The sequence below is a fragment of the Cervus canadensis genome, chromosome 2 (genome assembly GCF_019320065.1).
Source record: "Cervus canadensis isolate Bull #8, Minnesota chromosome 2, ASM1932006v1, whole genome shotgun sequence".
NCBI lineage: Eukaryota > Metazoa > Chordata > Mammalia > Artiodactyla > Cervidae > Cervus > Cervus canadensis.
Window position 1 is genome coordinate 113,336,373 of NC_057387.1, and position 12,717 is coordinate 113,349,089.

The window sequence follows — 12,717 nt, forward strand, 5'->3', positions numbered from 1 at the left end:
TGACGTCACGGCCGGGGTGTCCGCGCCGCGCCTGACGGGTTCAGGCGGCGAGCGCAGGCGCACAACGCGCAGTCGGGGGCTGGTCCGCCAGGGATCTCTCTTTGCGTCCCCCTCATCCCGGCGTCTTAGGGCCCGCCCGCCGCCGGAGTTCTGAGGGGTGAGTTCCGAAGAGTTGTCCTCCCGCCGCCCAGGTTCCTAGGGGAGGCTCGCCCGGGTCCCCGAGAGGCTCGACCGCCGCCTGGGTTCTGAGGGACGGTCCTCTCGCCGCCTGGATCTTAAAGGGAGGCCCGCCCGCCACGGGTTTTGAGGTGGCGCAGTGTGGGGAGCTGAAGCCGCCCCGGGCCCGGTAGTTACTACCGCGCCTCATCCGCGTCCAGGGCGCACCCCGTCCTCCCGACTCCCCAGGGCTGCAGGGGCGGACTTCAGGGTCACCTTGAAAGTGTCTCCGCAGCTCACAAACCACCGAAGGCTAGGAGGGCGGCCCGGGGGTGAAAGGAGGGCCTGTGTGAGAGCGGACGCCGGACAAGCGTGATCCTCAGGGAGGCTCTCGAAGAGGGGTCGCGACCAGAACCGGCCTTCCCGGCCCACGGTGCTTGAGAGTTCTTTCCTACTACACTTGCCATTTGAAAAGGTCTTACAAACCTCACCCTCCTCCTCCTCAGGCGTATTGTTTTTAATACCCTAAGTGTTGTTTAACATTCATTCGGTTTTCAACTTTTCAGAATGGTCATGCAGTTGTCACAACAAATGTCCTTTCAATGGATATGTCTCCAGTAAGAGAACTGCTTATTCAAAATTCAGATCCCCAGACCCCAATGTCGGAGGGTCTGATTTAGAAGATCTGGGATGGGCTCTAAAATCTGTTTAGCAAGCTTCCAGCTGGTTCTGATGTGAATGACCCACATTGAGAGAAACGCGGCTCTATACATTGTCCTAGAGCAAGGGCCGTGTCCAGATCCTGCACCACTGTGCCCTCAGCCCCAGGCAGACTCCTCACACAGGACAGGTGTGCCTTAAATACAGTTAGATGACCAGGTGTGACCAGGTAGCCCCAAGCCATCCAGCCCGGTGGAGTCGCCACTTATTACCGAAGTGCTGGCTCCACGTTGTGATGTCTGGGAAGCCGCATGTCCTTTCCAGTGTGTCTGAGAAGTTGGGGGTGGGGGGTGAGGGTGGGGACGTCTCCCTGTCAGGTTATCTGGCCTTGTGCCACTAGCCAATTTGCATAGTCGCTCCAGCACTTGGTTGTCTTTCCTGCTTCACCCAAGCAAACACACATCCTTATCACTTCCCAAGACCAAGTTCTGTGTTTATTAAATTTGTGCTGATGGCATAGTGAAAAAGAGAGCAAGATCTCAGTGGAAAGCAAAATAACCTTAAGTTAAATATCACTGTCCTAAGGATATCACTGTCCTAAGTTTTTTCAAACAACCGTGTGTGTGTGTGTGCGTACGCAATAGACACATAGACATAGACACAATCATGTCTGACTCTTTGCGAAACTGTGCACTGTAGCCCACCAGGCTCCTCTGTCCAAGGGATTTTCCAGGCAAGAATACTGGAGCTGTTTGCCATTTCCACCTCCAGGAGATCTTCCTGGACCAGACATCGAACCCTCATCTCCTGCATTAGCAGGAAGATTCTTTACCACTGGGGCCAGCTGGAAACAACTCCCCCAAATGGGATCACATGGTCAGTCTCCTTGGCCCCGCACCCACCACTCTGTTTTGAGAACTGCCTTTCTGTCAAGGGCCTTTCCAGGCCTGGCCTCCTCTGCTCCCTGGTTCCTGCCTCCAGATATGGGTCTGAGACAGGAGGCATCCACGGGGGCAGACCTCAGGACTCTTAACCCTAACGTTTAAGATGAATATTGTAGGAGGGCATGTTTAATTATATATAGTGTTTCCCCAACTACCTGTTTAAAACCAAGGCTTACTTAGTTAAACAGGAATATTCTTGTATCTAGAGTAAGTTGAGCTGTTGGTGAACAGAAATAAATGTTCAATGTCCCTAATAGTAAGATGGTTCACATGAATATTTGTTCTGGGATCTGGACAGCCAGCCATGACCAAGTGCTGCCATTCCATATCCAGAAACAGGGAGAGGAAGCAGTGTACTCGGGAATGTCCCTCCAAATGAGCTCCGTTTATGATTCTCTAGCCTATCTGTCCAGCTTCAGTTGGAGCAATTGTATAATCACTTAACTACAACAGTGAAACCATATTCAATATTAGCTTATAAGAGAGAAAGGTGGATTTTCTGGATCAGTATGAGGTACTTTGAAAACCACAATACATTAAGTCTCCTGCACTTGAACAAGTTCTATTCTGAGAACACATTTCTAAGTCCAACAAGATGAGCCTAGGTACCCAACTAACACAATTGACTAATACTGTATTGTAATAGCTTTATAATACTTTACACAATATATAAAAAACAAACAGACAACAAGTTTAACCTGACAGTACACACAATACCTTGAAAAGTACAGTAGTATATACCAACAGTTGGCATACAGGGCTGGCGTGGATTGAACAGGCAAAGTTACTGACTGGAGGAGACAGAGGAGGTGGGAGATGGTAGAACTGAAGGATCGTCAGCAACAGGAGATGGAGGGTGAGCGGCTGCTTCACTCACGCATGACATGGATGGCACAGGTTCTGCTTCCTTCTTGGATTCAGTTCAGTCCACCCTCTTGAAAAAAAAAAAAGGATCCAGTGGTGTCTGGATAGTACCTCTTTTTCTCTTCATAGATGACATAGTAACACTGATTTGCACTCTAAATGGCTGCTGCAACCTTTGTGTACAGTTCTACTTGTGTGATTGGACACACAAACACATGGCCAACTCTTTGAGAGTCTGCATCTTGAATGTTTGTATGTAGGGGACTTATTGTAACAAAAATATTATACTGCATTATCCTGAAATCACATAAGGTGCAACAATTTACTAATTACTTGATTAAAAAAATCTACAAAAACCTATAGCAAACATCATACTTAATAGTGAAGGCTGATGCTTTCCTTCTAATCTTTCTAAAATAAGAAACAGGTTACAATATCTGCAGGCTTCCTTGGTGGCTCAGCATTAAAGACTGCGTGCCAATGGCAGAGACACAGGATCCATCCTTGGGTTAGAAGATTCCCTGGAGGAAGAAATGGCAACCCACTCCAGTATTCTTGCCTGAAGAATCACATGCACGACAGAGGAGCCTGGTGGGGTACAGTCCATGGAGTCACAAAGAATGAACACCGGCTGAATGACTAACTTTCACTTTCAAGACATGCAGATTCGAAAGGAAGAAGTAAGACTATCTGTATATGTAGGTAACATGATTGTTTATGTAGAAAACTCAAAGCAATCTACAAAATTTCCTAGAAATAGTAAGTGAATTCAGCAAGATTTCAGGTTACAAAGTCAACGAGAAAATCAACTACATTTCTATATACTAACAAAAAAGTGGAAACAAAAAGAATGCAATGCCATTTATGATAGCTCCAGAAATATAATACTTAGGTATAAATCTAACAAATGATGTATAACTCTAACAAAACATACAAGATATGTATGCTGAAAGCTACACAATATGAGAAGACTCAACAGAGAAACAACAAGAATTCTCCCCCAACTGATTTGTTAGTTTAACGCAAGTCCTGTCAAAGTCTCAACAAGATTTTTATTGATGTAGATGAGCTTGTAATAAAATTCCCCTGTCCAGGCCCTAGAAGAGCAGCAGCCTTTTGGAAAAGGAAGAGTGAAGTGGGAGGGATCATTCCTCCACTGTTGAGGATTTATTCTGCGTCTATGTTAATGGAGACCATGTGGTCCTGGCAGAGGGACTGCCAAAGAGATCAGAAATAAATCAGCACCAGTATTGTCAACTGATGCTTTCCAAAGGTTCAGTGCAGCTCAGCAAAGGAGTGACAGCCTTTTGAGCAAATGGCATTACAGCAGTTGGATGTCCATCGCACCTTATACAAAACCTGACTCACAGTGGATCATGGCCCTTCATTGTAAGGGCAAAGCTATGAAACCCTTAGAAAAAAGTCACAGGATAAAACCTTCAGGACTGAGGATTGGGGAAAGAATTCTTGGGCTTGACATCAAGAACATAATACAGATGAATAGACAAACAGACCATGAAACAAAATGAGTCCAAAAAGAGATGAGAATAAATAGATATTTGGTTTATGAAAAGGGTGATTTTGCAGAGAGCAAAGCATTGTCTTTTCAACAAAGAGTAGATTCCGGTCAACTTCATATACATATAGAAAAGAATTAATGCTGACCCAGATCTCATACTGTAAATAAAAATCAATTTCTGGTGGACTATAAATCGAGACATGAAAGGTAAAACAGCAAAGCTTGTGGAGTTACACAGGAGAATATCTTCATGATATTGGAATAGGCAAACAATTCTCAAATGGAAGATAAGATGTTATTACCATCACAAATTAGACTATAGGACATTTAATTGTGCTGCTTTGAAACTTGGTGTAAGACCAGAGCCTTTTCAAGGCGCCCTTGAACTCTTTGTTCCTCAGACAGTAGATCAAGGGGTTGATGATTGGGGTGAGGACAGTGTAAACAGCAGAAACGAACTTATTGGAGCTCCGGGAATCAATAGCCTGGGGCCGAACGTACATGAAGATCATGGCCGTGTAGAAGATAGTGACCACGGTGAGGTGGGAGGCGCAGGTGGAGAAGGCTCTCCAGCGGCCCGTGGCCGAGGGGATGCGCAGGACGGCCAGGGTGATGTGCCCGTAGGACAGCACAGTGGCCACGAGCGGGAACACCAAGATGAGGAAGGCCAGGATGAAGTCAACCAGCTCTGCGGTCGAGAAGTCTGTGCAGGCCAGTTTGAGGATGGGGGAGATGTCACAGAAGAAGTGGTTCAGGATGTTGGAACCACAGAACTTGGCGCTGGAGATAAAGTAGACCTTGATCACAGAGATGGTGAAGCCACTCATGAAGGAGAAGGCCACCAGCTGGACACAGAGCTCCGTGGTCATGATGGCTTGGTAGCGCAGGGGGTGGCAGATGGCCACATAGCGGTCATAGGCCATGGAGGCCAGGAGCACACACTCAGTACACACCAGGGAGCTGAAGAAGTAGAGCTGGGTCATGCAGCCCACGAAGGAGATGCGCCTTCTTTGCAGGAGGAAGCCATCCAGCATCTTGGGGATGATGTCAGACACGTACCAGATCTCCAAGAAAGACATGGAGCCCAGAAAGTAGTACATGGGCCTGTGGAGGGAGAGGCTGCCCCAGACGGTGAGGATGATGGCCAGGTTCTCCACCAGCACGAAGAGGTAGGTGAGCAGGAAGAGGAGGAAGAGCAGGTACTGCAGCCGGGGGGCCGTGGGGAAGCCCACCAGGATGAAGGCACTGACCTGGGTCATGTTCTCCCCCCTCATCCTCCTGTGTGGGGCACCCAGGGCCACAAACAACCTTCGTGCCAGATGAGGGCTGAGGGCGGCTGGGGAGAGAAAGCAGAGGTCAGCCTTGGGGGTGGGTTTTGACCCAAGGAGGTGGTGCCTGGTTCCTTGGACAGCAGGGGAGCAGTCATACAGTGTTTCCATGTCTTGAAGTAGAAAAGCCCTTCATACATTTAGAGGTAATGACAGGACATCTAGGGAGAGTGGACATGCAGAGGAATAGTTGTTCAGGACTTAAGAGCAGAGACCCTTTGCACGGCCCATCGGGATGTGTGATTGGGACCCAGGAAGGGTGTATCGGCCCTGTCTTGGGCTGTGGGTCATGTTTTACAAGAGAACATGAGCCTGGATTCCTTAGCCACCACTAGCATCCACTGCCTCCACCACCTGCATCGGGACCAACCATGAGGAAAGCTTAGTGAACTTCCTTTTCCCCAAATTCTATACACGGCAGCTGCTCTTCCACATCTGCTGTGCCCTGCCCTGGTGCAGAAAGGTCCACAGGGAAGGCGAGTCAGGTGTGACTGGGGTCATGCCCGCCCCTCCACAGAGGGAAGTGTTGTCAGGGCCTGAGTAGCTGCTGCAGGTGAGTGCGGGTCTCCAGGTCTCTGATGGTGTGACCTGCCACCCACCCTCAACCCATGCCCCCACCCATGATCATACTCACCCACACACAAATACACACTGACACATTCATACAACACATCTACACTCACATTCTCATACCCATACATAACACACACACACGCACACACTGACATGTTCATACAACATACCTACACTCACAGTCTCACATCCATACATACACACACACAAATACACACTGACACATTAATACAACATACATACACTCAGTCTCACATACATACAGATACACACTGACATGTTCATACAACATACCTACACTCACAATCTCACACCCATACATACACACAGACAAATACACACTAACACATTAATACAACATACGTATACTCAGTCTCACAAACATACATACAGGTACACACTGACATGTTTGTATAACATACCTACACTCAAAATATCACGCCCATACATACACACACACAGATACACACTGACGCATTCACACAATACACCTACACTCAGACTCATACCCTTATCTACACACTCACAACACATAAATATACACTGACATATTTATACAACACAGCTACACTCAGAGACTCATACCTATACATGCACACACAGATTCACACTAACATGTTCATACAGCACACCTACATGCACAATTTTACATCCATATACACACACAGACACTGAGACATTCATACAACACACCTACAGTCTCATGCCCATGTATACACAGAGACACATACAGATACACACTGACACGTTCATACAACTCACCTATAATCAGTCTCCCACTCATATAAACACACACAGATGCACACCAAGTTCATACAACACACCTACAGTCTCACGCCCATATGTACATACACAAACACTGACACATTCATGCAACACACCTATACTTACAGTCCCAAACACACACTCACACACAGATACACTGATACATTTATACAACACTCCTACAGTCTCACACCCATATGTACACACAGATACACACTGACATGTTCATACAACACACCTACACTCTCAGTCTCTCACCCATACACATTCACACACACACAGACATACACACTGGCACATTCATCCACACACCTACATTCACAGTCACACACACACATGTACACACATACTCAGGAAGTCCTGGCTGCCTTTGCTGGTCAGAGCAGATTGTAAGGATGGGGGAGTGAATGGGTGGGGAGTAGGTGAGAAGCTAGGGGCAGAGGGAGTATGGCCAACAGAAGGATCAGGGCAGTCGCTGGTCTGTGTCAGATGCGAGGAGGGAGCATTCATCAGGCTTGGAAACTTCCTTCAGGTCTGCTCCATGGATGCTGAGCAGGAAGGAAAGGACCTGCAGAAGGTCAGGCCCACAGCCCTCAGGGAAGAATCCCCAATTGAGCTGAAGGGCTGGGGGAGGAGGGTGGAGAAGGCTCCAGGAAAGGGCTGCAGGCTCACAGGATGGGCGGGGGCTGTGAGCCTCACCTCCGCTGGCCCCTGGGGCTGTCTCGCCAGGTCATCTAGGCAGGACATGAAGGGCAGACTGTTGCGGGGGATGTGGGCAGGGAATACCTGTGGTAAGGAGGGAGATGTATGGGAGGGCAGAACCAGTGGGCGTGCAGAGGGGAGCTAAGGAGACCACTCCCGACAAACACCCAGGATGAAGACTGGCCTAAGGGCTGAGGAGCTTCTCACGGAGCCTGACCCACGTGGTGACACCACAGGAAAGGACACTCTGAGCTGCAAGACCACCGCCTTCCTGCCCCGCTGAGTGTGGACCCCTAACTCCCACCACCCTCCCCCCACTCCCATCCGCCCTGCTCCTTGCTCATCTGCTGAGCTCCCCTCCGCCTCACAGGTGCTCCTCCTCCCCTCTCTGCTCCAGCAGAGCAGCCTCGGGCCTTATCTGAACCTGCTATCCACATGCCTTCCCTGGGGCGGCACCTGGGGCTCTTGCCCAACCTTATGCCCCCGAGTCTTTGTCCCAGAAACACAACGGTGCATCCATCTCCCCGCCACGCTATAGGAGGTGATGGATGCCCAGCTCCTGGACACCTGACAGGTGTGGGCTTTTATCCCACCTGGATGCCCCACCACCCCGCAACTGTGCTGGCCAAAGGAACCCAGGTGGATGGTATGGCGAAGGACAACTCACTAGAATAATTCCAGGCATACATCACTGGGAAAGACCCTGATGCTGGGAAAGATTGAGGGCAGGAGGAGAAGGGAGCAACAGGGGACGAGATGGTTAGATAGCATCACCAACTCAATGGACATGAGTTTGAGCAAACTCCAGGAGCTGGTGAAGGACAGGGAAGCCTGCTGTGCTGCAGTCCATGGGGTCTCTAAGAGCCGGACATGACTTAGTGACTGATCAACAACAACACAACATCTCAATTTGCACATGATGACTATTACACGAGAACCGATGTGCCGAGAGATCACCAGCAGCCGTGAGCCTGCTGACAAGGCACAGGGTCTCCTGGGAAGTGCTAACATGGGAGCCCCTGACTCACAGGGGTTTCCTGGCCTCTGTCTCCATCTGGGAAGAGGTCTCCATCTCACCAGGCTGGCTCTCACAAGGTCGGATCTCACAGGTTTCTTCCCTCCTCCTTACTGTCCTATTTTCCTTGTCTTTGAGACATATTTCTTGAACAAATTCTGTGGGCTGGACAGGATATACAACTGTCCTGTTCCTGATGGAGTTTCTATTCCAGCCGAGGAGGCAGAGGACCCAGAGACAGCGCAAAGGTGGTAATAAAACTGAGGAAACCACACTACATACGTGGGTTGAGGGTGCACAACCAAGAACACCGCCCCCTGTTGCATTGACTATTCCACGTGGAAGGAGTTTGAGAAAATGGCAGAAAGAGGAAAGGCATCCTGAACCCCCCCACCACCACCACCATCTCCCCTGGATCAGGTCATAAGACACTCCCATGAGAGGGGCTCTTCCTGCACCCAGAGGAGAGGAGCATCCTTACCTCCGAGGACAAGCAGATGTTGAGAAGGAGCCAGACAGGCCTGGCTGAGGTTCAGCACTTGCCCTGAGTATTCCCTGAGCCTCGTAGTCCATGACTGTCCACATCACACAGCCTCACACCTCTGTGTGTGTTAATTGCTCAATTGGGTCCGACTCTTTGCGACCCCTTGACCTGTAGCCCACCAGGCTCCTCTGTCCATGGGATTTTCTAGGCAAGACTAATGGCGTGGGTTGCCATTTCCTTCTCCAATCATATCTCTAGTTGTGGCCATTTCTTCAGAATTCCTTGCCTTATAAAGCTCCTGTGTGTCACCAAATTTCTATTACATAAATGCTTTTCTCCTGCTACTCTGTTTTTGTCAGTTTGACTTTAGACCCAGCCAGGTACTGAAGACAACATATTAAAGAGCAGAGACATCACTTGTCAACAAAAGTCAGTGTGGTCAAAACCATGGTTACTGCAGAAGTCATATGTGGACATATGAGTTGGACCATACGTAAAGAAGGGTAGGCACCAAAGAATTGATGCTTTTGAACTGTAGTGTTGGAGAAGACTCCTGAGAGTTCCTTGGACAGCAAGGAGATCACACCAGCCAATCCTAAAGGAAACCAAGCCTGAATATTTATTGGAACGCCTGATACTGAAGCTGAAGCTCCAATACTTTGGCCACCTGATAGGAAGAGCTGACTCACTGGAAAGACCTTGACACAGGGAAAGATTGAGGGCAGGAGGAGAAGAGGGTGACAGAGGTGAGATGGTTGGATGGCATTATCGACTCAATAGATGTGAGTTTGAGCAAACTCTGGGAGATGGTGAAGGACAGGGAAGCCTGGCTTGCTGAAGTCTATAGGGTCATAAAGAGTCAGTCCTGACTTAGCCACTGAACAGCAACTGATCACCAGTGTGTTGGCTAATTCATACTAGATTGTCTGGTTCAATGAAAAATTGTGTGTACTTAGAAATTCAGGACAACTGGAGTTCATCCTTCTTTGCCTACACTTAGGACAATGGCTGTTTTCTTTTTAAGCAAACCCTTTATTTGGGAATAATTTTAGAGAAGCCGCAAAGATAGTGCAGAGGGATCCCACAGTGACATCCCCACCCCACTAAGGACACATCTCACACAGCACAGAAGCTCCTCAGGTCTCTGGATTCACCTCAGTGCCCTGCCGGCAACCGGACCCCAGCCATGCTGGGATTTGGTCTTGTGTCCCTCTCATGGCCCTCTTCCATTCCAGAGTCCCACATGGTTTTCAGACAGCCTGCATTTTTGGCGTGATTGTCCCCCACCCCTGCCTGGTCCCCAGAAGCAGCAGGGAGCCCAGGTTCTCTCCTCGGAAGCAAGTTCTCCTATGGCTGCAGAGAGAAGGCTCTTACCCGGCCAGCAAATGCAAACTCTTTTGGATCCTTTGGGAAAACCAGAGAGGGGCAAAGGAAGATTCCCTTCCCAGGAAGGATGGATTTAGGGGGCTCTGGGGGGTACCTATAGCAGGGTCTCCCTGACTTCACTGGCCCTGGCATCCTGCAGCCGCTTCCCCCACACCTGGGAGACCACCTGGATGGCACCTGAGCCAGCATGGAGACAGGTGTCCTTGGCCTGCCCAGTCCATGTGAGCTGTTGGTGAGGCGGGGGGTGATGTCAGAAACAGGCTCAGCACAGGACCCGCGTGTGTGTAGTCGGCACAGGGCCCACAGGTGTGAGGGCCATTTCTGGAGCACCCGTGAGTCTCGGTGATGGGACTGCAGAGGGGAGTCCTGCAGATTCTGCCCCAAATCAGCTGTGGGCAGGGGGGACAGGCATGGCTGGTGGAGTCTCTCTGTGGGACAGGCATGGCTGGTGGAGTCTCTCTGTCTATCACACACACACACACACACACACACACACACACTCTCTCTCTCTCTCTCTCTCTCTCTCTCTCTCTCAAATCAGCTGTGGGCAGGGGAGACAGGCATGGCTGGTGGAGTAACACACACACACACACACACACACTCTCTCTCTCTCTCTCTCTCTCTCTCTCAAATCAGCTGTGGGCAGGGGGGACAGGCATGGCTGGTGGAGTCTCTCTGTCTATCACACACACACACACACACACACACTCTCTCTCTCTCTCTCTCTCTCACTCAGGCAGGATGCCGTGTACACACCACGCTCTAGAATCACAGTAAACCAACAGACACCAGCATGGAAGGTGCTCATCCCACCTGGGGTCCTCCAGTCCTCACTGTGAGTGGCTTCTCCCTATATCCAATGACTGGCAGGCCAGCCACGGGGCCAGTGTGACTGGGACACGCTCTGGAGAGGCGGGCTGCCCGGGTGGCTGGGAGGCACAGATGTCTTGGCTTTTTCAGCTGGAGCTCGAGGACTCCAGGGCCCAATTAGCCTGCCAGGCTGCGACACTGCCCACATGGCCAATTAGTGGGTCTTCGTGCCACTGGGGCCGGCTGAGGGCAGGTCTGTGCGTCCACGCTGTGGCCCTCGTTTCACACCACACAGCTCGGTGGCCGCGTCCTGGGCCAGCTTGAGGAGCCACTGTCCCTGAGTTGGCCCTCGGTCCCACACCTCCGTGCACAGGAGGGTGGCGGGGAGGGACAGCAGGCTGCTGTGAGCTGAGGATTTCAGGCTAAACCCTAGCCATGGGATGGCAGGTGTTGACCAGGCAGAGTCACAGGACCGATGGGAGAGGGTCAGGCCCTGGTCCTCCCAGCCCGGAACCTCCTCAGTGTCCAGTCCCGAAGGCGGGGCCTGGCAGGGAGGCTGAGCCACCACTGGGAGCCTGCGTCTCCTCTCTGGTCTCACCCAGACCCTCCCTTTTGCTCTGCTCTAACTCCACTGTCCTGGCCCCTCCCTCTCTCCCCAGCTCAGGCTCCTCAGGCTCTTCAGATGGCCCTGGCCCTCCTCCTGCCTCGGGCTCTGGACTCCTGCTGCCCATGGACTGTCCTTCCCGCACCAACTCTAGATGGTCTTGTTTTCCTCCCCGTGGGATTAGTGTCCTGGATCTACAGAAACAAAGCGCCACAGTCTAGGAGGCTTAACACAACAGAAAATTATTCTGAACGTCCCACATCAGGGGTGGGTGTGACAAGCTCCTCCCAGAGGCCCCAGACTAAGTTCCTTTCCACCTCTCCATCCTCCACGGCTCCAGGCTCCCTGGCCCATGGCCTGCATCCCTCCCATCTCTGCCTCTGTGCTATAGGAGTCATAGGAGTCCTCCTCTGCTGTGTGTAGGCTCCCCTGTGTGTCTCCCCCTGGACACCTACAGGGACCTCCTCATTTCCAGACCCTTCCCCCAATGCCATCCACAAGGACCCAGGTCACAATCATGGGCTCTGGGGAGCAGATAACTTTAATGGCCGTCTCTTGGCCCCCCCGGTCCTGCTGGGTTTTCCCTCAGCGTGAGCCCCTGAGCGCCCCTCTGAGCATCCTACTTGTGTGTTATGTGTTTCTCTCCCTATACAGAAGGTGAGCTGCATGGGGCTAGGTTGTTGTCTGTTTGTTCATCATCAAACGCCAGTTGTCTGACTCCTGCCTGGCACTTAGGCAGTGCTTAGACTACACATGTGTGAATGGGTAGATGTGTGAGCACGTTAGGGGTGACCAGAGGAGGCCATGGACTGAGGGGTTCCCAGGAGATGGAACCGGTTTCTGGCTCAGCCGCCCAGGAGGGAGACGGGCTCTCAGGACTTTGTGCATGGCCTACAGTCACCTCAGC

General features: G+C 50.9%; 1 protein-coding gene across 1 annotated transcript; it reads right to left on the reverse strand.

Annotated features, from left to right (window-relative positions):
• Positions 1-4,454: 4,454 nt before the first annotated feature.
• Positions 4,455-5,417, reverse strand: LOC122429344 (olfactory receptor 6B2-like). Its single transcript, XM_043449575.1, has one exon. It carries the CDS (start codon positions 5,415-5,417, stop codon positions 4,455-4,457), a length of 963 nt encoding a protein of 320 aa, XP_043305510.1.
• Between the last annotated feature and the right edge of the window lie 7,300 nt (positions 5,418-12,717).

Excerpts from the sequence above, each read along its gene's own strand:
- LOC122429344 (XM_043449575.1), bottom strand. The coding sequence starts at position 5,417 with ATGAGGGGGGAGAACATGACCCAGGTCAGTGCCTTCATCCTGGTGGGC.